Here is a 27308-nt window from a genome sequence, read left to right on the forward strand (position 1 = left end):
TTTTCTTCAGGCTACCAAACACCCTTGACTTTGTTTGTGGGATGGTTAATCAACAAGTCTGTCACAATGATGGATTCCTCCTGAATTGTTGCTTAATTAGCTTGGTTGGAGGTATAAATCAAGTGGAATACCAATTCTTCCAATGCCATAGACAGGCAGCCATGCTCGGGTTGACAGCGGTGAGTTATTACTCTGCCCCAGTGCAGGATCAGCCTGCAGGCACCAGCCTGCAAAGCCAGAGGGGCCATGGCTTGGTCCCTGGGGGTGCAGAGCCACACACAGCGGGGTGAAAGGCTGGTGGGATGGAGCTGAAGGTGCCCTCTGTGCCTGGGGATGCTGCCCAGAGCATCAGCCCCAGCAGCTGCTGGCAGGGAGGCAGCTCATGCATAGGTGATGTTTCTCACCAGGGGTGCCTGCTGTCTGTGCCTGCTTTTCAGTGAACACGAGACATTTCAGTCTGTGGCCAGGCTGAGTTGTGAGACAAGGATCTTTGTCTCCTGACAGGCAGAATTGCCTTCCACAGAAAGGCAATTATGCATCTCAACAAAAGGAGAAGTAATACACGGGCTGCAAATTAAGATTTTTAAGATTAATCTTAATGGCTTGGTATTTTTACAGATGAGACTTTCACACAAGAAGAATTTAAGTATTTAAAAGCAGTTGACTTGAACTGAATTTTGCAACTTGAACAGAGATGACTTCTCTGTAGCTACAAAGAGCTTGTTCCCAGCAGGTCTGAGCCATCTTGAGCACCACTGAACTGTGTGGTGGAAGTCATCCAGAAGTACTTGAAGGTTTTTTAATTATCCCAAGCTAAGCTACACAAACCTTTCTCTGAAATGATTCTACTAATAAACCTTTTTAGCAAAGCATATTTATTTTTTCATGGCCCCCTTTTTATCTCCTCCCTTTGCCAACATTTGCAGAGGGCTTAATTAGTGATTAACGATTTCAGGTGGGATGTGTAAGTCTCGCTGTGGAGAAGGAATCGGTTTGTTCAAAAATTACTGGAAAAAATATTAAAATAGTCTAACTTTACTGATTTCCCCTTGCTCCAATTTTCAGTGGAAGAGTGGGTTCAGTGGCCTCTCTTGCCCAGGATGTACCTACATGAGTAATGCTCTCCAAGCTGTGAAAGAGGCAGTGACACAGCACAGAGTGTCCTCATGGTAACAAAAATCTGGGTTTCATCTTTACCTGGTGATGTAGTTGTTGCTCCAGTGTGCAACATCTCCCTGGCAAATGGGTAAATCTGTTGCTAATGTGTGGATGCCTCAATGGAAACCTGTGCAGAGGGTCTGGGTGAGGCATGGTGTGAATTATATTGCCATGGCAACCTGGGATTTCTTTCATCCATTGACATCCTTCTTTTCTGGCATTTTCACAAATAGAGTCTTCATAATTTTTTTTTTTTTTAAATATCTGAGTGGAATAGATTTGCTAAATTTCACTAAATTTGCTGTTAATGCCATGATAAAAAAGTATGAAAGTGAAGTTCATGTGTGGGTACAGAAAGGTTACAGTTATTTTGCAGGTTTAAGTGAAATTTTTGAGCAGGAATTATGTCTGAAGAAGCCCTACATTTTTAAAGACATCAGGACAGAGGAAGAGAATGCAGTTCAGATAAACTTTTCTACTCCCAAACAGTCCCAATATAGATTCTGGAAGTCAGAAAAAAGCACTGAACAGTTTGTTCTCTATCTCTAATATGCCACCCCATCTCTGTAGCAAATAAAATGGAATCCCTATAGTTGATGAACTCAAAAATGCATAAGACTTTTTTCCCCTAATTTATTAATAAAAAGTATAAAGAAAACAAAAAAGATTCTGGTGTTATTTATGAATTAGGACTAATTTCTTCAATCATTTTCTGGCACTTATAAATGGCAGAGAAGAAAATGAAGAAATAATTAAAATAAAACTGTCTCTTAATTGTTTTTGTAACCTACATCTTATACACTCCTTTCACATGACAGGCATGGCTCTGTTCTTTTTTCATAGTGGAGTTAATGGAGCTGTTCCTGACTTCTGTACCATTTACAGGAAGATGAGAGGAGATCACAGTCAACACTTCCAGCTTGCCCAGACCATTAAGTACTTCCAGCTTGCCCATGGAGTACTTTCATTAGCAATTCTTCCCTCTCCAAGGCACCTCCAGTTTGCCTGGAAAGGACTCTTCATCCCAGCAGCCTGGAGTACCACCAAGCATGAGGACACCTGGCTTCACTCCTTCACTGTGGTTTTTCAAGAACTCTGTGGATGGCTTTTGTATGGGATGGCCTTGGACTCTGCTCTGCTGAGGAGGAAGAAAAGTCACCTGAAACAGAGGTAAAGGGACTCACTCAGAACACAGCCAGCTTCAGGTCAGCCTTTGGGAATCTCTAATTGGAATATTTTTGCCAAGAGAATTTTTTTCAGAGCGTGCCAAGTGTGTTTTCCCACATCAATCACAGTTTGTTAAGCTCCAGTTTTAACAGTTCTGATCCTCTGAGGGTCCTGTGCCACGACTGCCCAGGCTCCAGCTGCAAGTGTCTGCTAAATTGCTCAAGTGAGCTGCTTACAAACACCCTGCAGGCAGGATTTCATTCCAAACCAGTAAGTGAAAATTATGATTAATTATATATTCCCAGAAGTTATGATCAGTTTATGAATCATTCATGGCGAAAAAAAAAAAGATTACTAAATAGACTATGAATATAATTTGCAAGTAATAATTTAAGCAACTTCCTCTCCAAAGGTGAGGTCCTTCTCATATTTACCTAATGACAGTCTGCAGTGCAAATGCTGGGTGCAGTGTTGTGCATATTCTGTTTCCACACACCAGCATGCAGGTTTGCACTGTCCACAGCTCTGAATGCAAAGGGCAGGCTTTCAAACAAACAACTGTTTGCAGGCAGAGCTCAGGGGTGAAGGCATCGCAGTGTCCCCACATTTCTCTTCACAGAGAAAAAGCAAGGCACAATTCTTCCCAGGAATATTTCTGGGTTTCACATTCTCTGAACCTCAGAGAAAGAAAAAAACCCAATTCTTATCTCATTTACTGTTCCTGTGTTGCTCATAAGTGGAATGCATCTTGGAAGATTGTTTACCTGAAGGGAATTGGTGAATGGATTCTGGTGTGTTTTGATTCACTGACCAATGGAATCCAGGTGTGTGTTGGGACTGTCACTGGCAGTCGTGAGATGCTGTGCAGGGGAGTGCAGTTGGGTGCTTGGCAGATTCAGTTTAGATGTAATGTAATATAGTGTAATATGGTATAGAATAATATAGTATAATAAAGTAATTAATAATAATATAGTATAATAATCGAATAATATAGTATATATTAGTAGTAATATAGAATAATAGAATAATAGTGTAATAATATAGTATAATAAAGTAATTAATTAGCCTTCTGATAAGATGGAGTCCTCCTCATCATTTCTCCCTGCCACGGGGGTTGTCCTGTTCCGGTATCCCAGTGCTGAGTGCTGAAGCCCAGCTCCTGCCACAGCTGGACACACTGGATGGCACCAAGAGCCAAGAGAGAAGAGCAGCAGGGCCCAAATGTTGTCCTGGAGTCGAGGTGATAGACATGGGAACCATGCCTGCCTTGGCTCTGAACCTACCATGCTTTCTCCCTGGGGGAGTGTAATTTACACCCCAGTTACACATTTCCCTTTCCAACTTCTCAGCAAAGCTGGCATCCAATGCAAACTGCCCTCAGAAACAGGATGTGAGACACCAGAGATGCTGTTCCTGTATTATTTGCTATTGTAATTCCTGTCTATAGGAAGGATTAGCTGGATGCAGCTAATGGATTTCAAAGAATGTCATGGCTTTTAGGTTTTTGCTCCATTTTTGGTCTGGGCTGATAAGGAAAGTGTCTGATTTGCCCAAGGATGCTCCACAAATTCCTGGGGTCAGCTGCCCCTCCACTGCACATTTTACTAAGGGTTTCCTCCCTGCTTTCTCCTCAGTGACAAATGTTTGGGACCAGCACTAACACTTTGACACTGCAGCTGGAACAGCTGCATCACAGAGGCCTGGCAGAAGCACCATGGCCGAGATGGCTCTTGGATCTATAAACAGCATGAGCTCTGCAGGAAAAGGCAAAGTCTTTCAGGAGAACCAAGCACCAAAACTGGGAGATCCAGAGGAAAAAAAGTCCCTCTCTAGGCCTGACATGAAGGCAGCAAACATCAAAAGAAGCACAAGGGAGTTCAAATGTAAACCAAACCACGTAATTCTGTTAAAAATGTGAAATCAGACAGACCAAGAAATCTAAGTTACCTTGTATGCCCACCCTCTATTTGACTATACATTTGCTGCTGTGTAAAATATGCAGAGGTAATTGCACCCCTCAGAACTCAAAAAAATAAGTTATGCTCTCTCATCTATTATCTTAGGTGGGGGCAAGTTTCTAGCTGAGCCATTGGTGGTCTGCTTGACTGGAAAGGTCATCAGCAATTCCCCAGGAAAAAAAACAGCCCAAAGTCCAATTCCCTTTACAGCCCTTCTCATGCTGCAGGTCTCACCTCCTTCCCTCTTCCTCTCACAGCTTATTCTCTCAAAACCCCCCATAACTGCAGGCTGGGCTTCCTGCAAGGGCCCCACCCTCTCTTGTCAGCACTGAGGAGATTTCTTACCATGACCTCTGGCATCTCTCTAGGTGTACATGACGAGGGTCAGAAACTGGGAAAAAAGGAGAAGAAAAGGTGCATTTAGACAGAAATGGTATACACCAAATCTTCAGACTTGTCTCAGGACCTTCAGGGGTGACCCAATGACTGTAGTCCTTTTGTACTGCACAGGATAGTTGAGGGATTTTGGAACTGCCTCTTTCCCTTATTACAATTCAGACCCAGAAACTCTTCCCATATGTTGTTTTCCATGATAAATTATTGCAGCAGCTGCAGCAGGAGCAATTGCTGGGAAAGTGTGGCACCTGCCTGATTGCAAGTGGAAGAGATAGCAACTTCTGGGAACCTGGCTGTCCTACAGACTACCCTATAAAATAGGTCCAGGTCCTCTGCTTGCAAACTGTGCTGTGCCCTTGGTGCAAAAAAAAAAAAAAAAAAGAAAAGAATTAAAACAATGAGGCTCTGCACTAGCCACAGAGTATAAACAGGAGCTGGTGAGATTGTAAAATGCTCTTTTAAAAAATCTTTTTAAACACTGGGTTGTCAAATAACAGTCCCCAGACTGATAAAATGCAGTACTCAGGCATATCACTATGGAGCACAGCAGGATTTTTGCTTCAGACTAGCTGATAAAAAGCCTGATGTATCCCCATTCACTGAGCTATCCTTCAGGCTGTGCTTTTAAGACAAACAGCAGCAGCAAGCATTTGTCTGCTGTTTCTTTCTTAAAACCAAGATGTTTTGCAATTCAGGATTAACAGATGGGGCAGTAAGAAATGAGGGCATGGGTTTTTTTTTTTTTTTTTGTCACTCTCTCAAAGTCACTTTGAGCAATGTTTCCAGCAATGACAGGCTGGTGTCAGCAAGGGAAGACTCCATGCCTTGGCCAGGGATGGATGGAGCTGTGCTCCAGTGGGGCCAGGGAACCCCTGGAGGGAAACACCTCCCACACAGGAGGCACTTCCAGCCAGGCAAAGCCTCCACCACTATTTGCTGGGACAGAAACCTAGCAACACACATCACACATCATCTTTAACTTCACCCTTCTGATAAAATGAGCTCCCACTTTGGAGGAGGAAGAGAAGAGAAGAGAAGAGAAGAGAAGAGAAGAGAAGAGAAGAGAAGAGAAGAGAAGAGAAGAGAAGAGAAGAGAAGAGAAGAGAGAAGAGAAGAGAAGAGAAGAGAAGAGAAGAGAAGAGAAGAGAAGAGAAGAGAAGAGAGAAGAGAAGAGAAAAGAGAAGAGAGGAGCATTCTTACCTCCATCGCTGTCATCAAAATTTGTGATCCGCCCTCTGCTAAGTTTTGGAATGCATCTAGGGGCAGAACAAAAAAACCTTATTTCATGAGAAAGAAGCACGAATGCAATGCAGACATAAGGCTGTGGCAGCTGAGGAGCAGAGCTGCAGTCCCCGTGCTGGGATGCTCTGCCTGGCCACCTCTCATTCCCGTGCTGGGTACCCCTTCTGCCTTGGCCCTCGGATCACAGCCTGGGAAGGCATCCCAATTTTGGGGCCAGAATTTGGCAGAAGTGTAGGGACAGGCAGTGCTCAATGTGGCTGCCTTCATCTCCTCTCATAATTTGTTTCAATTGTTTTCCTGCCTGAAGAGTGACAGGAGGATGGTGAACTAATGAAACACATCTTCCCACAGGGAAACTCTCTGTTGGTCCTTTTCCATCCTCCCTGGCAGTGAGTGATCACAGTGTGCCCTAAAGAAAGTGGTTCTCTTGAAGTCATTATTATGCCTTGCAAGCTTTTTGCAGGGAATATAAATGCAGATGCTGCTGTTATTCAGCTAGAGTTTGAAATTAACATTGCTGAAAGTTTTTTTTTTTGACAGAACACTTTGCCATCAGGAAATTTAAATCCATTCAAATATTGTTATTCTATGTGCATATTTATATTGCAGTATGTCTAGGAGAAGTCTTCAAGCCCAAGTATTTGGATAAACTCAAAACACAGTATTTTGAGGGTTTTTATTTATTTTGAAATTACTTTTCTCCTAGAAATATGCTCTTATAACAGTAATAAAAAGTTGAAACAAATTTAAGTCTGTCTATCCTTGAACGACACATTTCTCTGGGAGCCTGGAATTTCCCACTCTGCATGGAAAAGACTTTGTAAGATTACAGGTGCTTTGAAACGTGCCCAGCCTTAGCAAAAAGGCTGCTGGGAGAGGGTAGGAACAGGGCACAAGGGCTCATTGCTCATCTGCCCCTTAGGAGGCCACCAGAGCTACCTGTGTGGGCCAAAGCAGGGAGGAAAGGTGGCACATCCAGCCTGCACTGCTCTGAAGAAAGAGCACAGGACAAGGAAATCCTCGTGTTGTGCCCAGTGCCTTGACAAGGCTGCCAATGCAGGGCTGGGCTTGCACCCAGCAGTCTTTTTAGGAAAAAGTGGCAGCGCTGAAATTACCTCCTCTGGGCAGAGGTAAGTGCTTCTTTACTGCTTCATTAACTCCAGTTAAATAGAATTTGCAAAGGAGATGCTGCTTTTGGTTTGGGTCTCATCTCTGGCTATCTTGAAAGGATGAATAATGATTTAATGGGACAGATTTTATCTTCCCCTCTGCATTCACATCATCATAAAGGTTGACTGCCTTTTATTCCCACTTGGCACCTTTATCCTCTCCTGTAACAAACTTATTCACCACGATCTAAAAAGTTTGAGAAATGTATTCCACATTAAACCCTCTGTAAAGTGGTAACTGAAAGAGTGGAAAGCATTTTAAGATTCTCATTACAGACAGCAATGAAACTTTTAGATACTCCTTTCCACATGGATGCAAAGGATTTGTCTTTACAGTGGCTCTTAAAATGTAAAAGGATTTTTTTTAAACAAAAAAAATATCCTATGGCACTAATTTAGGCATAAAAACTTTCATCTACAGCAAGTGACATGTATAATCACAAAAAATGGGTGTTTACAAGCTTCTTTCTTTTTTTTTTTTTTTTTTAATGAAAGCATTAAGATCGGGACACGCTCTGATTTTACAACGCTTTCGGAGCTGCCTGTGCTGTACTCCCTTGAAATGGGATTTTTAGCAGTGTCATCCAAGCAGATCTGCTGACCACTGTTGGCCCATTAAACATCAGTGCTACAAACACATGGGAGGAAATGAATGCTCCTTTCTATGCACTGTTGAAACCCAGCTCATTCCAAAGATGGAATAAATTGCTGTAGCAGTGTTCTAGCACAGGGGTCACAGCTGCTGGCTTTAACTACCAATATTTCCATCAAAATGCTTATTATTAGAGTAGAAAAAATTACGATTTTGTAAAACACAATTTCATTTCCATTCAGGCAAAAGCTCATTTACAGGCACTCCCTCCTTGCAAGTACCAGGCAATAGCTGGATGCAACATGGGGAATGGGTTTGTTTATCCACAGAGGATACTGGACTTCCTCCTTACCAAAAAACTGAGACAACTTTACTGAACACTGAGCTACTCTCTAGCAGCTGGTTGCTCCAGTGTGTGGCATTCACATTCTCTGAACAGAGAGAGACATAATTTTCCCTCTCAGGATTTTTTTTTTTTTCCTGGAGAAGCACAGAGAGAAGAAGAAAAAACTATTCTTATATCTACTTGCTGCTCCTGTTGTTTTTGCACATATGGAATGTGTTAGGAAGATTTTTTTACCTGAAGTGATTTGTCAATTGGATTCTGCTGAAGATTGTTTTGTTTCCTTGGCCAATTGGCTCAAAGCTGTGTCCTGGCTGTCTCAGACAGTCACGAGTTTTCTTTAGCATTCTTTGTAGTATAGTGTCTCTTTAATGTAGTTGTAATGTAACTGGGCAGCAACTGACAGAACCAGAGGACACAGTCTCAAGCTATGTCAGGGAAGGTATAGGTTGGATATTAGGAAGTAATTTTTCACCCAAAGAATAATAAAGTACTGGAATGCTCTTCCCAGGGAGGTGGTAAAATCACCATCTCTGGATGTGTTTAAAAAAAGACTGGACATGGCACTTGGTGCTATAGTCTGGTTGAGGTGTTAGGGCAAAGGTTGTACTCGATGATCTTTAGAGGCCTCTTCCAGCCTCATTATTCTGTGATTCTGTAACATAGTATAGTTTTAATAAAGCAATTGCTCAGCATTCTGAATCCATGGAGTCAGGTGCCAATCATCCCCAGAGTTGGGGTCACCTGGTTTTCTGTACCAGCACACAGGAGATAAATCCAGCTCCTGGCAAGCAGGCTGCCCAAAGAGCTGCCTGGGCCACACCTGGGCTCGGGGCAGCTGCGTCACTTGAAGCCACGCTGTTGGACAGGTACGATTACCCCTTGTGTCGTGTCCCTTGTCCCTCTCTGAGGCTGGCTGTGCAGGCTGCCCTGCTGCCAGGGGCCCTGGCAGGGCTGGCACTCACGGCTCATGGTGTTGAGGCGCAGCATGCAGCACACGAAGTCGCGGAAGCCAACCCTGCCGGTGCGGTCGCCGTAGCGCAGCGTCAGCAGCCGCAGCAGCTGCGCGTCCATGGACAGACCTGCTGGGGGAAAACACGCTGGGAGGGGATGGAGCAGCTCTGATGGCCTCCTGCAGCCTGCCAACAACACCCTCAGCCCCCTCCCCTGGCGTACAGGCCTTCCCCTGGACAGCTTTCCCCCCACATGGTGCCCAAGAGTTGGGGTAGGGTAATGGAAAACCAAAGTTGCCTCACTCACTGACTCCCATTGTGGCTTAAGCCAGCAAGCTGCAAACACTGAGCTAACTAATCTTGTGTTATCTTGCTTTGACTTTCTAGCTTTTATTTGCTATAAGAAAGGGTGATTTTCTTTGGCTCATAGCTGTAAAAGTCTGAGTGTAGCATTTCCAATACCACCGGCTCTTTCTGCTAAAGAGGCAGATGCTGCATTGCTGCATGCTCAGGCTATTATGCTGCATAGCATGCCTGGGATTCTTAATTTTTACATTTTCTCTTCTATTAGAAAATGGTGAAGGGTGCATTTCTTTTTTATTAGCTGATTATTCAGTATTTGTGTCGCAGTCTGTTTGGATGGAAATCGGTATTCAATTGAATGAACAAAAATTGCTTTTTAGAATGAGTCTTTTATTAGTTAAATAAAACTACCCTAAATGTGCTGGCTATATGAGAGGAATGATTTAAATATATTTTGCACTAAAAGCTGATTTGCAAAACAAAAGGGAAATTTTCTGCAGAGAGCTGGACTGATAGCTTTGGTTTAATGCCTTCTCTGAGACTTCAGAAAAGTCTCATTTGCTCACTCCAGGTTTTAGTAGCTCAGCTGGATGTGAAGTAACTTTCCTGCTTTTTCAACCAGCTCTGAACTTTTCAGTTTTAAATGAACTCATCATGGAGCTAAATTAGTTGAAAAAGCAGAAATAAAAGAAATGGCTTCTCTACACCTGTGTAGGGAGAGAGGGAGCCGATGGAAGTGGTTTAGTACCACTACTGACAAACTCTGGTTGCATGAGCCTAGTTGGAGGTCTCCAGCAGGAAGCAGGTACATTATGCTGAATAATTAAAGAATGGAAATACATTTGGGCTTAAGATACATTTCAAATTAAGGTAAACATGCTTTTATATTCTTCTCAAATGAGATAAAGATAGTAATTAAAAATTAATCTCATTAATTGTCTTCTTCGAGTCTGGTTTTAAACCACTGTAGCAGTGAGCAATGAATTCTATTTTTAAGCTTTTGAAGACAGTAGGAATTCAATCAAGCTCTCTCCAGAGAGCAGGTTCCAGTAAATATTGCTTATGGGATGCTACAGTCAAGTCTTACACTAGTAAAACACCAAGAATTTGGGCTGGTCAGTCTGGGATACACTTGCTCTGAAATCTGCTCACTTGGCAACATCTCTCAATCAACCTCATCAACAAAACTGAAGGGCCAGTCCTCTCTGTTCCCAAGACTTTTCAGCTGATTTGTAAGGCTACTTCCCAAACCTTTTATCTGCTGGACTCCTCCCTCTGGTTTTGGCCAAGATATAAATTACATAATGACTCTATGTTTCCCTATTTATAAAAATTATTTTGAATCACTTGCTGTTGCCAAAGAGGAGTTTGTAAATACATCAGGCCAAGGCTGCTGCATTTCAGGGCAGCACTGCTGTTAATGCAGCTGGCCTGCTTTACTCTTATCCATTATTATTATTGGGAGCATTAGGAAAACAGTGAAAATTAAGCACACACTGCAGTGTTTTGTTGGGGAAAGCACTGAACACTTCAGGGAACAGCTGGCTAGGAGGTGGATTTAGATACATTAATACCATTCCCAGAGGTAGCAGCAAGCTCCCAAACCCCTTCTGGAGTTCCTGCTCAAAAGCCAGGACAGGGATCATCCCATTGCCAAGCCAGATTCAAATGCAGATGTCTGGCTCAGAGGGCAGCAAGAATAAGCTTGCAATTTTCTTCCCCACTCAGAACTACTTGTAGTCAAACACGTATTGAGAATTTGCCACTTAACAGTGCCTCTTTATGCCTTCAAACAGCTGCATTGTTTTGGCTGGCAGGACTTTTCCATGCACAATTTTCCTCCCAGTTTTACACTTTAGCATCTTTCTCACAGAATGGCAACTTCTCCTTTGGCATTTGACACATCAGTGATCAGTGAAACTGTGATCAGTCACAGTGATCACCTGTCTGAGAAGTGCAGGTGCAGCTCTGACAGAGCTTTGCCTGGCTCTCAACAGCCAAAAAATAAATATTATATATGCATCCGCTCAGCTGATGGCTTCCAGCAATCCTGTACCAGTTTCCTCCTGGGACAGCACCCCTCTGAGCTCCAGAAGCCAAATGGGAGCTGCTCTAGTGCACAATTCAAAGGGGATGGCTGTGCCAGAGATGTACTGCGTGCACAAAGTCTCCTTTGAGACCACTCAGCTGAAAGAAACGCTTCACTCGTGTGCACTCGCTGAGAGTTTCAGCACTCGGTAGCCAACAGAGGTCAGTGCAAACTAAATAAATGCCTGTCGCTGTGGCTTTCCCTTCTAGACTCAGTCACTGCCCTGAAGAGGAACTGCAGGAACTGAGGCAAGTGCAAGAATCCACTCTCCCTCTCTCCTTTCCTCCCCTGCTGGATGTTCCATCCATGGCCTGGAAGCATGGAATGCAGCAGGTCTGGCCAGTGCTGCATTCACTTCTCTGCACCCTTCTGCTGGTTCCCCAGCACAGACCCCTCAGGAGAGCTCTGATCTAACTGGCATCTCTGGGAAATCCAAGCCACTTTCTCCCCAAAAATCTTTTCCCTTTCCCTTCCCTTTCCCAGGGAAAGCAAGGGGAGCTGCTCAGCCCCTCTGGGTGTACCTGCTGCCTGTATGGCATTCTCCAGTTCAGCAACATCAAGAAACCCAGAACGGTTCCTGTCTTCCTTGAAGAAGATCTCCTAAAACACAGTGCAAAGGAAGATTTCAAGCTCTTACCACCATTCCCCACACTTACAACCACAACCAGCTCTCCTCCCTTAATAAACACGCTGCAAAGAAGTTCAGCAGGTGAGGTGGGGTGGCTGTGACAAGGGACACCCAACTTTCAGAAGGCTCTGAACAGAATGTTACTGTGTAAGAAATCCCACAGTTTGGGGTGGGCAGAAGCCTTTTTGCTTTCCTAACACAACCCAGCACATGTGAGGCACTGTCTGTGGGAAGAGCACCCCTGTCTAGATGGGGAAATTGGTGGTCTCAGAGCATCTCAAGAGGAAGGGAACAAATTGGAGCCCACCCAAAGCTGAGTCTTGAGGAAACCCTCCTGTCCTGCACCAAGGCTGAGGGAGAAGGACCTGACACAGAGAAGCTGCCATGCCTGCCCTCAAGGATTTAGGTGGGACCCTAAATACCATGTCACTGCTTCCAGTGCTTATCCTGGAGCAGAAACATTTCTCCCAGACAAGCCTTTATCAGATCCACTACATTTCCACTAGGAACTGCAGAAAGGAGAAAATGACATTTTTCAGATGACTCTGCTCAAGAAGTCATGTCAAAAGAAAAAAAAAAAATTGCCAGTGGTGGCACAGACATGGAGATTTCCATCAGATCCTGAGCCTAATTGGCCTTCCTACCTTTTCCCTGGATGCTCTCTGTGCTGGGAAAGCCTGGGCTGCTCATTTGGAGCACTCATTTACACACACCACTGCCTCCCTGGCGTGAGAGGAGGGAACTCTGACCCGCTAAGCAAAGCAAACAACCCTTGCAAGGCTTCTCCCCGCAGCGCTCCCAGAGCACCGAGCATCTGCAGAGCCCCGGGGTACAGAATCCACAGAATCCAAAGTACCCAGAGCATCCCCAGCATCCCCAGAGAGAGCCACCCCCTCCCCCGTACCCTGTACTTGGTGAGACTTCACCAGAGGCTCCCGAACTCCTGCAGGGTGAGCCTTCCGTTCGAGTTGAGCTGTGCATTTAGTTAAGAATCGAGCACTTAATGAGAGCTGAACCTGGCTGGCTTTGCTGCTGCCTGCACAGAGCTGAACGCCTAAGGTGCAGCCTCTTCCGTGGGTCACGTCGTGCTGAGAAAAGCAAGAGTTTTCCTGCTCTCAGTGGTGTTTGAATCCACCTTCTTTGTCACACTGCACAGCCGCTCATGCCTGTGCTCACAAACCACAAAAGGTTTCTATTTATAAGGTGCCTTTAACCACAGGGGAAGCTGTGGTGGCATTTAGCCCTGGAGCACCCCTGTGAATGAACGTGGCCCCATGGCCTTGCCTCTGCACAGGATCTGCTCTGCCTGGATCCCCCAGGAGAACAGGCACTGAGGAGCCAAGAGCACGAGGAGATGATCCCAAACCTCCCTTCCCCACCCAGGAGTCCTGGGCAGACACACAGCACCCACCCCAGGGCAGGATGGTGAAACCTCCCCGAAAGCAAAACTCATCACCACTGAAATACAGGCAGACAAATGCTGCTGTCGTGGAACCTGGGTGAAAAAAGCTGATCCTGGCTTTGCAGGCCAGGATAGGTCACACTGTACATGGGTTATCTGCAGGCCAGAGAATTAAAAATCCATCCTGAATTACAGCAGAGCAGAGACTTTGTCAGCTCTTTGCAAGTGCCATGCATTCACAGTGCCCACTTATCCCAGGACAGGGGCTTTGCAGAGGAGAAAAAGTCTCCTTCACTGGCTAGGTGCCGAAAGCTGGAAAGAGAGAGGGACTTCTGGTCATTTTAATTCATTCTCTGGCAGTTTTTAAAGGTCTGAAAATGTCTCAAAGCTTTTTCGAGGCATGGAGGAAAAGAGACAATGAGCAAGCAAAGGGGAAGAAACACAGGAGGGAGATGTATGTCTCCATCAAGGAGCCCTCTTGTTCTACAATGGCCAGAAATGTGTTTCTTGTGTTGTCTTGTTAACAGTAAAAAGACTGACTCACTCAGCTAATAAAGATACACTGGAAATACACTCTGGGATGGCCTGTGAGGCCAGTGCCTGGCATTCAGCAGTGACAGTGTCTCTGCCCCTGGCACCAGCACTGCTGGCAGCCTGTAAAGTGCCACCCTGGGCTGTGCAACCACCACAGAACAGCTGAGCTATGCCTAAACTCTGTCCTGCCTCCTTGTCTCAGCTCTGCCTGAGACCCCCACCCAAGGGTGAAGCTTAGCCAAGCCCCAGAGAGGACAAAATGAGAGCAAAGAACTGGCTGGCAGAAAAAAGGCTGATCCTCACCTTGCAGCAGACACAGCAGAGCCAGGGCATGCACAGCAAAGTCCTGCATGGACTATGGGACAGTTATTTATTGGGGATTTGGGCTAATATTTACTTGCAGGTTCTCACACTGGGATGCTCAGCTCAGCCATAACTCAAGGGAAGGATGGGCAGCACCAGGGAAGTTTATTGCTTCTGCTGAAAGGATACATCCATCAGAGCTAAAATGCCTCTGCATGAATCAAAGCTGAATCTCCCTCCCAGGCTGGTCATTTCATCTGCAGGGATTGACAAAACAGGAGGAATTAGCAAGAGCAAGGGCTGTGACAGGCACCAGGACACCGTTCTGAGGACACCAGGCTGAAGGCTCCCACAGCTGAAAAGCCCCAGCTCTGGCTCAGGGTCTCACACAGCAGCAAGGGCTCTGTGCCAGGCTGAGGGAATCTGCACATCTCAGACACCTCTACCTTCCCCAGGGACAGGTGCCCTCTGTGGGCTCGCCCTGCCCACGGATGGAAACACTTCCCTCTTGGCATAAGGGAAATGGCAGTGACAAGAAAGGCCACTTGTGCTGATTTAGCAAGCCCTAAGAGCACTTTGAGCCTGGCTGAGCACCTGGCTGAGCTGGCTCCAGCCCCCCAGATGTGCCCCTCTCATGCTCTCATCCCACAGCGCAGGAAGCCACAGTGAGGATTGTTTAAGGACCATCAGGACACCATTAAATCCTGCGACTAATTGACTCTAGTCCAAGGATAGGGAGGCACCAAAAGCATCAGCTGGGCTGCAAAAGCTTTACCTTGGGAGATCACTTCATTAAGGAGTTGTTGCAGCTGCGAGGCATCGATAGTTGAGCCCTGATGCAAAATAAAGCACAAAGAGATGTCTGCGAGCATAAAGTTTTCTCCTGTGTCACTTTTGCCCAACCCTTTTTTTTTCCTCAGGCACTGTGGCAACCAAGAACCTCTGTTCATATCTACCAAAGGAGCAGCAGCATCCTCTCTGGAGCACGACCAGGCTCTCCATGCTGCCGGGCCACTCCAGCTGCACTCCCATCACCACGGGCTTTGCTCTGCAGGGATGGGGAGCTGTGGATGGGCAGCACAGCAGGCACTGTGTGGGTGGGCTGGGGACACAGGCAGTGCTGCCCATCAGCCACCCCGGACACCCCCAGGGCCTCCCTGCTCGTTTTCACCTTCACGCATTGAAGTAACCATTAACTGCCAGAGGTTCATTGTGCAGAGACTTTTGACAGCGATTTTTTTCCTCTTGACTAAGTCAAGGAGTTCTTTATAACAGTTTATTAAACCATTAAAAGCATCTCCTGTGAACACAGAGCTTGGCTCTGAAAGAGCAGGAATCAATTACTCAAACGCTGACTGATGTCTGGTTTCCAAGTGCTGAGAAGGCAAATGGAAAATGATGCTGATGAGAGGGGGGGGACTACCCAAGGCTTTCTAATTGCTTTCAGCAAATAAACAAACCAAAGCAAAAAAAAAAAAAAAAAAAAAGTACACATGCAATGCAAGCCCATCACCAGCTCAACTATAAATCTCCAATATTCCACTGATATATAGCACTAGACAATCTATCCCAGCTGAATGTCCCATTTTTCTGGGGGTTTTGGCAGGTCAATCAATACCATTTTCAGGGTATCCACATGAAGATGGAGCTTCATTTCCAAAAAAAAAAAAAAAAAAAAAATTCTAAATGGATTTGTATCAACATCATAGATCAGTTTTTCTGCAAGTCCGCACGTGGGTTTTTTTGGGGGTTTTTTGTTTGTTTTTTTCCCAACAATATGTTTTAGAGAGGGTACCTGCTTAGCGTGTCTTAGGAAAAGAGCCTTATAGAAGCTGCCCTGGTTCTGTCTTGGTACATCCTGCATTGAAAACAAAGAGCAGACATAAATAATTCAGGTACAAAACAACTGGAGGCAAAAGTCTGTAGATCCAGACAGCACTTTAGAGGGGCAGGGAATGTGCAGCACAGGCTGCAGTTTTCACACCCCCAAAAGAAAGTGGACTGCAATGAAGGAAGAAGCTTATTTTGGGTGTTAGCAGCTGGTACAACCAGGAAGGAACAGTTCAGGGCTTAAGGAAGATGACAGAACACATCCAGGGTGGAATTCAGCAAGTCAGTACATGAGTATGGAGAGACAAGGCCTGATCCTTATTTGTGGCCCTTGGTTGGGACCACTGCTCAGGGCATGGGAAGATTCATGTGAACCAAGAAAACAGCATGAGCTGACTTTTCCTTTCTCTTGTACCTTCTCAATCCCAAGACAAGCTTGGACTATACCTGAGCAATTGTAATTCAATGGTTAAGTGATTTTTTTTTCAACCTTCCAGTGACAAGATCCACCAGGCACTACAGGGAATTATCCTTAAAGTTGTAAAATCTTCAGAAAAAATCTAAGCCCAAGACCCAATGCCTTCATCTCTGTATGAGATACTTCATAGCAGAGAAGCCCAAATACCTGAACAGGAGCAGAAACTGTGGATACCACAATTCATCAAAGTCAGAACACTGGCTAAGGACAACAGCCAGGTAAACTGACAGCTTGTCAGTGGGAAGAGATAAAAAGTCACCATTTACACCACCCCTCTAATGGGGCTTAATTGTGTGCTGGAAAATGAATCACAAGGAAAGGACTCAGCATTCTGTTCTCCTTCACACCTCTGGCTTCAAAGATCTGTGTCTCTGAAGGTTGTAAATAGCAGCCTCTCAGTGGCAGGGCTTTGCTGGTGGCACCAGCAGGGGCTGGAGCAGCCCTGGCAATGTGCACAGCTCACAGCAAGAAGTCAAAAAACCCACGGTGGCTGGGCTGGAGGGGACAAAATGGGGGTTGGACTGGAGATGCAGCCAGTTCCAAACTGTGGTTTGCTTTATGTCTCTGTCTCAGAAGATATCCTGATGAAAAGCAGCAGAAATCTGATTTGAGTCTCATCTCTATGGTCTCCTGTGCTTTATAGGGTACAAGCACTTAAATGGAATCATTCCCATGGGGAAGGCATGTCCAATCCCACTCATAGGAATGAAGTTTCCCTCTCTCCCCCCTATAGATATATACCCATTTTACAGACACTGAAAGAAATTAGAATCTTTTAAGCATTCTCTCCCCTGCTATATTCGGTTTGTCCAAGTGTTAAATATGGTGAGGTGAAAAGGACAGATGGACAGACTGACAAAGGGACTGTGCAAGACCTGTTTCCTCAAAAATCAGGCTCTGAAAGAGACACATGAGAAGAGGAAGGGCTTTGCTGTCACTCCCATCTCTCCAGAGAGGTGTCCTGCCCTCCCAGCAAGGCTGCAGGGTGCCAAACAATGGGACAGTAGTGGGTGGTGGAGGGAGAAAAGAGCAGATGAAGAGGAGTCAGTAGAGGTGACCAAATGATCACCACCAGGACCTGCACCAGTTTCCAGACTCTTACCATGGGCAGCCCTGGGCTGGTCAGGGAGCTTGAGTTCCTAGAAAAGAGTTCCAAGAATCAAACTGGGAGAAAAGAGCCCTTTCCAGAGCACTGGTTTGCAGCTGTGGAGGAAGGCAGGCACCACCAGCAGCCCTCACCCAGCCCACAGCCCCACAGGATGCTCAGCACCCATGGCCCAGCCTTGGCCCAGCTCAGACAAGGCTGCTGCACCACTCCTGGGTCTCTCTGTGCAGACAGGGCTGAGTCTCCAGCACAGAAAGGTAGTTTGTGTCACCCTGAGCATGCCAGGGCTGAGCTCACCACACAGAACACAGGGCTGCCCTGCCTTCAGCCACAGAAATTTTTCATCTCCTTTCTCTTTGCTCAGCTTAACAGTCAGGAATAAAAACAGCATCTGGGCTATTAAAAGGCAACATCTAAATGTCTGCAGCCTGCCTGAAACTGGGCCAGGGTCACCATTGCTAAGACATCACATTCAGTACTTGAGTTTTGCTTTCAGTAGAGAAATTAGACAAGCCAGGTTCTATTTTTATAACATCTGTGCAGGTAAGTGCTGCAAAGAGCCACTGGAATGTCATCTCCACGCCTGGCTGAGCTCAGGAAGGTCTGTGAGGGTCAGAGGCTCTCCTGAAAAGCTCACTTCCAGGGCTGGGCTGTCTCACACATGACTCACTCTGCTGAAGGCAGTCCAGCCCAGAGCACACACTCCTTGTGTTTGCTTCCATAACTCAGGAGCTGCCTCAGCTGGTTCTGGGCTGGTTTTGCCAGGGGCCAAAGCCTGGAAAGCAATCTCATTACTAAGATATGGGCCAGTGAGGTCAGAGCTGCAATCACATCCACTCTAAAGCTTTCTGAGGGGAAGGCAGTGCACAGTGATGCTTGCAGGTCATTTGGTGAGGCTGAATGCTGGGACTCAAAGCTTGCTCACCTGGAGTAAACCACACCCAAATATAAACAATACCACATTCACGTGGTAATGTGAGAGTGTGTGTGGTAATAGCTGCCTTTGCATGAACTCAGACACCATTTTTCCACTAAACTTATCTTCAAGGCTGCTCTCATGCCCACAGGGAGCTCTGCCTGTCTGTGAGGTGGCTGAGTAAAAGGATTAAGGCCTTTCACTGCTCTTGGCTTCTCCAGGTCCCACTCTGAGCAAAATGGGACCTGTTCCATCTGGCATCCAGCCAGCAGAACGCAAGAAAATACTGAACAGCTGCTAAAAATTAGGGAAAACAAGCTCCCCATCCTCTTTTCAGCAGAGAGAAACGTCCCCACAATCAGGGGTAGAGGACACATCTCACAATTATTGCTCTCTTTGTAGCAAAGCTGGGACCCTTGGTGGCTGCAGATGAGCTCCTGCCCTGCTCTGCAGTGGCCACCCTTGTGCAGCTGAGTGCACACCTGATCCCACTCACCAGGTGCTTGACCCTCCTCTGTGCCTTCCCCACCCTCCAGGGACACACCAAAAGCAAATTGCCACATCTTGACAGCAAAGAGTTAATTCCTGGCACTCTCTGGCTCTGGGGCCTTTAAGGAGTGTGTATCATCTTACTCATGGTAGTCCCGATTCTTGATGAAAATTCGTAGGAGAAATTGGAATTCCTGTTCCTCTGCTGCAGCAGGAACCACGGCGTAGGTTCCTGGGCTCAGGATCAAGAAGCTGGTCACATCTCGAGCCTGGAGAAAGGTTTGATTCAGAACTCTGGAGTTCTCCTGAAAGAAAAATATAGCTGGCTATCTTCTTGTTAGAGTAAATCAGGCAGCACACTCACACAGCCTGCCATCCCCACACCTCTCTGAGTACACACTGCATCCCCCGTGGCCTGAAAAGCCCAGCCAGGGGACAGGCTTTTCTCAAGGACATACCAGAGTTGGTCAAAGGTGGAGAAAGTGAAAGAAACAGAAGCCAAAATGAGCTTAAGGAGATTTGAAGAGAACTTCAATTAACATTAAGCAGATTTCACGAAGGAATCAAGGATGAATGCTATTACTAAAAAATTCCCTGAGATCTTCTGTGACTCAAAGAGGCCTCTAAACATGTCACCCAGATGACAATGCTTCAAGAATCCCAATCCAAACTAGCAAGTGTCACAAGAAAACTGAGTATTCTGATCTTTCATCTGTTATTCCAGTATTTTTTTGCTGAGATGAAACAAATACAATGCAACAGCTATTACTATGATGACATGTAAAGATAGCATAATAAAAACCCCTTTCTTAACATATTCCCCAAAATATATCAGCGTGTATAAATTCCATTTAGAATGGTTATACAGCGTGGCAGAGTTATTTATGAGCCATGCCTTTGGGAGACAATAACATAAAACTGCTATTTTGGAAGGAAAAAAAAAAAGAGGATGACTAGTGTTACAGAGGGCTGGGAGGTACACAGACTGCCAAGTATTATGGGTCAGATTTTGAGCAGATAGAAATGGGCAGTGCTGCAAAGAAATAAATGCTGTAATACTTTTTCTCCCCCCACTTTTGAGCCTTATTCCACATTCCTTCTGGTAAAAAGCAGAAGCAGATTAATATCTCAATGGAATCAAAACTGGTGTGAGATAAGAATCAGCCTCTATACATTTCTCAGCTCTATCACACCACATTAAACTTCCCTCACAGCCATGTATTAGTGTTCCACGTCTATATTTAATCAAAGGCTTCCTAGAGCTATCAGATACGTCCATTCTGCTTTGCATCCTTGCCTTGCACTGTATTCTCCTCTCATCCTGCCAGGGGATAATGCTCCTTTTACTTCACAGCAACAATTTGATGCATCTCAAAAGGTACCGAACAGCGGATGTGTGCCATTCACATTCTCTGAAAAAAACCCCTTTGCCCAGGATTTTTCCCCTGGGAAGCTGAGAATCCCCAGAGAAAAGGAAAACAAATTCTTATCTCATTTGCTTCTCCTGTGTTGTGCTCATGTGGAATGTGTTTGGAGATTGTTTACCCACAGGTGATTGTTTCATTGGATTCTGGTGTGAGTTGTTTTGACTCTTTGGCCAGTTGGGGCCAAGCTGTGTTGGGACTCTGGAAAGAGTCAAGAGTTTTCATTATTATCTCTTTAGCCTTCAGTATCTTTTCTGTATTATTTAGCATAGTATTCCTTAATGTAATATAGTATAATAAAATAATATTTTTCATAAAATTGTCATATTATCATCTATTTATTATCATAAAGAATTATAATAAAATAATAAATAATAAACATGGAGTCAGATGCACCATTCCTGCCTTCATTGGGGCATTCCCTGCAAATACAATATGGATGATGCTGCTGATGAATCACAGCAGAGAAAGCAGATCTGGGAGGAAGAGTCAAGCCACATGAATCTTGCCGACTGCACTCTCCTTGTGCAAAGAAACCCCTCGTAAACTCTTCCCCAGAGGTGTTCTGACTGCTCTCAGGCACTGAGGCTGAACACTGGGAGATAAACTGAGGGAATGGCACTCACACCCAGTCTGGTTTTAGCTCCTGGGCTTGGCTTTTGCTGCTACCAGGACAGGACACCAGGCTGGCTGTGAGGAGCTGGAAGGGCAGCTCTCATATTAAAATACTTAGATTGTGTCCATGAGGGAATGTTTTCTGTATAATCCTCTGTATGAATGCGCACCAATATCATCATATTGATAAAAGCTATGGTGTGTTGTATTTTTTGGGACCCCCAATGAAGGGAGGAATGATGAATCTGACTCCATGTTCTTAGAAGGCTAATTTATGATTTTATTATCTATATTATATTAGAGAATGCTATACTAAAACTATACTAAACTATACTAAATAATAGAGGAAGGATAAAAGATAATAATGAAAACTTGTGACTCCTTCCAGAGTCCCAACACAGCTTGATGGTGATTGATCATTAAGCAAAAGCATGTAAAAGTAACAATTCACATGAAACAATCACCTGTTGGATAAACAATCTCCAAACACATTCCAAAGCAGCAAAACACAGGAGAAGCAAATGAGATGCCATTGTTTTCCTTTTTCTCCGAGGCTTCTCAGCTTCCCAGGAGAAGAATCCTGGACAAGGGTTTTTTTCAGAAAATATGATGGTGACAATGGTGTGGCAGAGCAGCCTAACTGCTCCCTTGCCCTTGCTGCTCAGTGCCCCACAGTAATCCTGGTGCCTCCAGGAATGCTCTGCTCTGTTCTGCCCTCCAGCTCCTGTGTAGGAGGTCACTCATAAGGCCAGACACCCAAGTGAGCCCAAAGGCAGCCTGAGGTGACCCATGGGCTGGCAGCCCACAGAGGCCATGTCTAGACTTGACAAACTCCTTGAGGTTCATCCATCCTTGATCCATCTCATACCAAGGGAGACAAAACACACCTGAGCATCAACTGGAGGGGAAGAAAAATTTTAAATGTAAAGCAAGAATAGAGAAAATCCATCTCCTAGTCTGCTTCCTGATTAAACAATCCCTTTTTTGAGGGAACCAAGACCTCTATCATCACCCCCCAGTGAAGGCCACGCCTGTTAAAATGGGTAACTAACCAAGGGGGACGTGCATCATGCAAGAGCACACAGAGACCTCCATGTCTGGTGACTTTTGGGCATGCTGGAAGGAGCAATTCCCCTTTTATCAGGAGCAGCAGCTCTTTCTGACTGGCACAGCTGGCCCAATGGAGTGCTGCAGGCTTGATACCTGCACAGGACAGAGGATATCTTCCCACAGGAATAGTGAGCTCCACTTGCTGGAGGGATGCCCTTTTAATGACATCTTTTATTTCTCAGACACACTTTTTTTTTTTATGAGCTACAAAGCCATGCTCTTCCTTTATGAGGAGCTGTGAAACTTATGGCATCAATTATTTAAAGTCTGGGACTAGGGCAAACCTCTCCAGTAATGAGGAGAATGAGGAGAAATTAGGGTTATAGCAATCCTTGCTTCCTTTTCAGGCTTTGGGTTTGGAACAATAGCCTCCCACAGTCATCAGCCAACAAGAAAAATACTTTGGGAAGGGTTAGCATCCATCCACAGTAGCCACTGTGCTTTCAGTAAGGCTGGTAAATGCTCTGAGAACATTGAAAAGGCTGGAAAGGAGCTTGAAGAGGCACCTCTCTGGACAGTCACCAGGAAAAAACCCCAGAGAAATTGTAGTGGAGGTCCCAGGTGTCTGAGTGGATTTCCTCTAACTGCTCTCGAGCAAAGGCTCTCATGTGTTTTGTAAATGTTTCTATACAGCTTTTCAGGTAGAAAACAGGAGGATGAGTGAGAAAGGCCCTTTGGGGAAGAAGAGACAATCTGCTTCCCTGCCATACCTGGAGTGCTGCTCGAGGCTGTCATGCCTTGTGCCCAGCCAGCAGGGCATGCCACCAGTGCTGCTGGTACAGAGGACATTGTCCTGGAACATCTCCTAACCCAGGCACTCCCTCAGCTTCCCAGGGCTATTCTGGGATGCTACAGAACTAAAAGTGCCACCTTTTCCTTAAGACATGTATAAAAGAAAGCCTGCTTGACTCTATTTTTACTCTGAGTTCTCTACAATAGAAGGCACCCAGAAATTCACACCACATACTGAGTTTTTAACAGGCCAAAAGGCAATTCAACCTTGCATTCCCACACACAGGTAAAATAAACCACACAGAGAACAACAGTGCCCACATGATATCTGACTGTGCTTACCGTGGTGATGAAAAAGCCAATCCTCAGGTTTTTCTCATCCTGCACGTGCCCAGCGCGTTTTTGCATGAGTGAAATTGCTACATTATAGGATTTTGGGTTGTGATCTAGCACTTGGAAAAAATACTGAGGGTTTGTAGAAGCTGCACCTGCTAAGAAAGTGTTCATAGGTTAGCAGTAGGCTCGGGGATGTTCCTGTTGTGTAAGATCCTGCTTGTGCTGACCCAGAGGAGCAGGCAGTCACTGCTCCAAGATCCTTTCATTACAACAGAGCACTGCAGGCTCCACACTAGCACTAGAACTTGAGGCATCTGGAGGTAAACTAATTGCACATTCATCATTTTAGAAATCTCTGGCAAAGTCACTGAAGTCGTGTGGATTTCTCAACCCCTCCCCACTACATCTGCTCCACCTCCATGGCAGCATGGCACACTTTCCCAGCAGCAGAAAAGCAGAAAAGTGCCTCTTAATCAGGCACCTGACCCAGAGGCTGAGCTGAGAAGGACTGTGGCTTTGAGGTGATAAACACATAGAAAAGGACAGAATGGTACAAAGCTACCCTCTTCTTCCCTGCTGCCAGTGTTTGTGATGGACAGACAGAATGTCGAGCACCAGAGGGAAGCAGCTGCTTCTTGGCCAAGGCTTTGGTTAACAGGAAGCATTCCTGGCTAGAAAAAAAAGCAATGAACTGCCCTAAGTGGGGAAAAAAGGACTGAGATGGCAGCAGAGTAGAATTTAAGCCAGATCCCTGTGTTGGGTGGCCTTGAAAGTTGCAAATTTGAATGATTGTACTTGGACAGGGACTGTACTTGAAACACTTGTTGGGAAACACAGCTCCAAGGAAAATGGCTCTGCCTGCACACTCTCAGTTCAGGGCCTCCTCTGGAGCTTGGCAACCCCCATCTTTCCATCATTTTGTAGCCCTTTGCCTACAAGAAGCCCCTGCAGCTCCTTGCTCAGTCCCAGTGAGTGTGGTGTGCAGCAGCACAGGCGTTGTTTTGTTACAACACCTTGGGACCTGGGGATCAGGTTGGGAGCAGGAGCCTGAAATCTGCAAGCCAAAACCTGGTTGCTGCTAAGTCAAGGATTGTCATTTGAGAAAAAAAGAAGCCTCTTCACTGATCAGATACTACCATCCTAGATTAAAAACACAAAGCCCAAACACTGATGCAGCTGTAAAAAAAAAAAAAAAAGTGAGATGAGATAAGATAAAAATGTAAAAATATACTGCTATTGATTGGAGCTTACAGTGCCAGAAGAGTTCTTGCACATGCAGTAAAACCACTGGTCTTATCAGCTCAAAAAGACCTTTTTCCCTTAAAAAATAGAGCTTTGTAGCACATTTTTTTCATTCCATTGTGGTGGTTTGCACAGGGGTCCCAGGACGAGGGAAGAGATGAGAATCTGAGTCCATGTTTTAGAGGGCTGATTTATAATTTTATGATATATATTATATTAAAACTATATTAAAAGAATAGAAGAAAGGATTTCATCAGAAGGCTTGAAAGGAATAGAAAAGGAATGATAATAAAATCTTGTGAGTGACCAAAGAGTCCAAGACAGCTGGACTGTGATTGGCCATTAATTAGAAACAACCACATGAGAGCAATCACAGATGCACCTGTTGCATTCCACAGCAGCAGATAACCATTGGTTACATTTTGTTCCTGAGGCCTCTCAGCTTCTCAGGAGAAAAAAACCCTAAAGAAAGGATTTTTTATAAAATGTGTCTGTGACATTCCATATCCATTCCATTTCAGAGTACTTTTTTGCTCTGTGAAATCAACAGCATTTTTGCCAGACCAGACTTTCTGATGAGGTCCCCAGTAACACCTACTTCAACCGGCTGAAAGAAGATATACAAGCTCATTTTGACTCAAGGCGCCCAGGGTTCCTAAATCACAAGTCTCCCATTTTAACTCAGCAGCTGCTGCTGCTTTGTTTCTGCCTGTTTAGCTGATAAGTGCTGTGATGGGAAAAGGCAGGCATTAACACCTGGCAGTCAATCCTTGTGCGACTGGGTGCTCAGAGTGAATGTTTCACACCAGTGGGGAGGAGGAGGCGACAGGCAGTGGGTGCGGTGAGCATTCCTTACCCCGGGAATAGCGGCTCCTCCTGGAGGGAAGGCCCGGGCTCCACAGGTTGGTGTAGCTGTTCAGAGACCACGCTGTTGTGCTGCTCTCATCTCCAAAGTCCAGGAATGTTGGGGTGTTGTTACAGATATACAGCCAGGAAAACTGCTCCTGGAAGTCCTTACAGGACATCCTGCAGAGAAGGAGGGAAATGTCATGGTTCAGTTCAAGACAGAGGAACATTGCCAAGAGGTAAAGGAGGGAATCCTGTCCCTCTGCTCAGCCCTGGTGAGGCACATCTGGAGAGCTGTGCCCATCTCTGGGCTCCTCAGTACAAGAGAGATGTGGAGCTGCTGGAGCAGGTCCAGTGGAGGCTGCAAAGGTGATCAAGGGACTGGAGCTTCTCCCTTCTGAGGAAAGGCTGAGGGAGCTGGGCCTGTTCTGCCTTGAGAGGGAACCTCATCAATGTCAGTATCTGAAGGGAGAGTGTCAGAGGCTGGACCAGGCTCTGCTCAGTGACGCCAAGCAATGAAACAAGAGGGAATGGGCAGAAACTGATGCACAGGGAGTTCCACCTGAATATGAGGACAAATTTCTTTACCATGCAAATGACCACACACTGGAACATTGTGACCATGTTCACAGGGGTTTTCAGATTGGGGAAGAGATGAGGATCTGACTCCATGCTTCAGAAGGCTGATTTATTATTTTATGATATAAATTACATTAAAACTATACTAAAAGAATAGAAGAAAGGATTTCATCAGAAGACCAGCTAAGAATAGAAAAGGAAAGAATGATAACAAAGGTTTGCGGCTCGGACTCTCTGTCCGAGCCAGCTGGGCTGTGATTGGCCATTAATTGGAAACAACCAACATGGGCCAATCACAGATGCACCTGTTGCATTCCACAGCAGCAGATAATCCTTGTTTACATTTTGTTCCTGAGGCCTCTCAGCTTCTCAGGAGGAAAAATCCTAAGGAAAGGATTTTTCATAAAAGATGCCTGTGACAGAACATGTAGCCCAGAGAGGGTGTGGAGTCTCCCTCACTGGAGTATTCCACAACCACCTTATCACAGTTCTGTGCCACGTGCTCTGGGTTGACCCTGCTTCCACCCTCTGTGGTGCCTGACCCACCCTGTGGTTCTGTGAAGCACCAGTTAGGTATCCATATTCACCCCATGTCTGTAAAAAGGGAGATTGCTGAGAGCACTGCAGGCTCCTGCAGCTCTGCTGGCTGCTACCTTGCAGAAGAGCTCAGCTCTCAGTGCATTCTGGGCTGCCCTGACTGCCCCAAATGCCCCAGGGTAAACCACAGGGCACGTTCAGGGGTATCTTGCTGGAGCCCTGCCATCTCCAGCACACCTCTGCCACAGTGCTCTGTCTCATGCTCATGCTTCACTCAAGCCTCACAGGTGTGTTTCAGACCCACCTGCTGCTGCCCTGCTTTCCTCAGAGCCCCTCAGGGCACGTGTGCACTTTCTGAATAATCAGTTTTTCTAAGGGACAGCCCATGCATGGCTGAGCTGTACCTGGGAGCAATCAGAGGCAGTGAAAAACCACAAGTACCTGCAGAGCAGTCAAGTGCACAAGCTCAGTGACCTGCTTAGCCAGCTGTCCCCTTCAAGCACCTGTCAGTCCAAGGTTCAAAGCACACACTTTATGAGGAGAGGTGGTATGACAAAATGACTGGGTCTCAGAGGGCTTGATTTTTACTTCTCTCCCTTTTCTTTTTTTTTTTTTTTTTTTTTTTCATCAGCCTGTCATTTAATTTTGGCCAACTCCATTTTTTCAGGTTTTGTTTCCTCTGACACCACAGGGTCAGGACAATCTCCAATTTGCTGTTTGCACACAGCTAACACAGGATGCCTTGAGCCACCACCAAGAACAGAGAACTGCCAAAATTACTTTTTCTATAATGAAGGCAAATAGAAAACCCTGCAGACAAAGGATCAATAAG

The 27308-nt window shown here is 45.5% G+C and overlaps 1 protein-coding gene across 1 annotated transcript in view; it reads right to left on the reverse strand.

Moving 5' to 3' along the window:
- Positions 1-574: 574 nt before the first annotated feature.
- CAPN13 (calpain 13) overlaps positions 575-27308 on the reverse strand; it is a 49329-nt gene continuing 22595 nt past the window's right edge. The window contains 13 exon segments of the mRNA XM_071421466.1: positions 575-2317; positions 4629-4674; positions 5880-5935; positions 8991-9107; positions 11892-11970; positions 12903-12971; positions 14427-14494; positions 15013-15070; positions 16033-16095; positions 17648-17684; positions 19200-19360; positions 23279-23424; positions 25371-25540. Of these exon segments, the coding sequence (XP_071277567.1) occupies positions 4648-4674; positions 5880-5935; positions 8991-9107; positions 11892-11970; positions 12903-12971; positions 14427-14494; positions 15013-15070; positions 16033-16095; positions 17648-17684; positions 19200-19360; positions 23279-23424; positions 25371-25540 (1051 nt within the window). The 3' untranslated portion in view covers positions 575-2317; positions 4629-4647.

Source organism: Agelaius tricolor, unplaced genomic scaffold (genome assembly GCF_023055355.1).
Source record: "Agelaius tricolor isolate 1412-34295 unplaced genomic scaffold, bAgeTri1.0.p SCAF_1, whole genome shotgun sequence".
In the NCBI taxonomy this organism is placed as follows: domain Eukaryota; kingdom Metazoa; phylum Chordata; class Aves; order Passeriformes; family Icteridae; genus Agelaius; species Agelaius tricolor.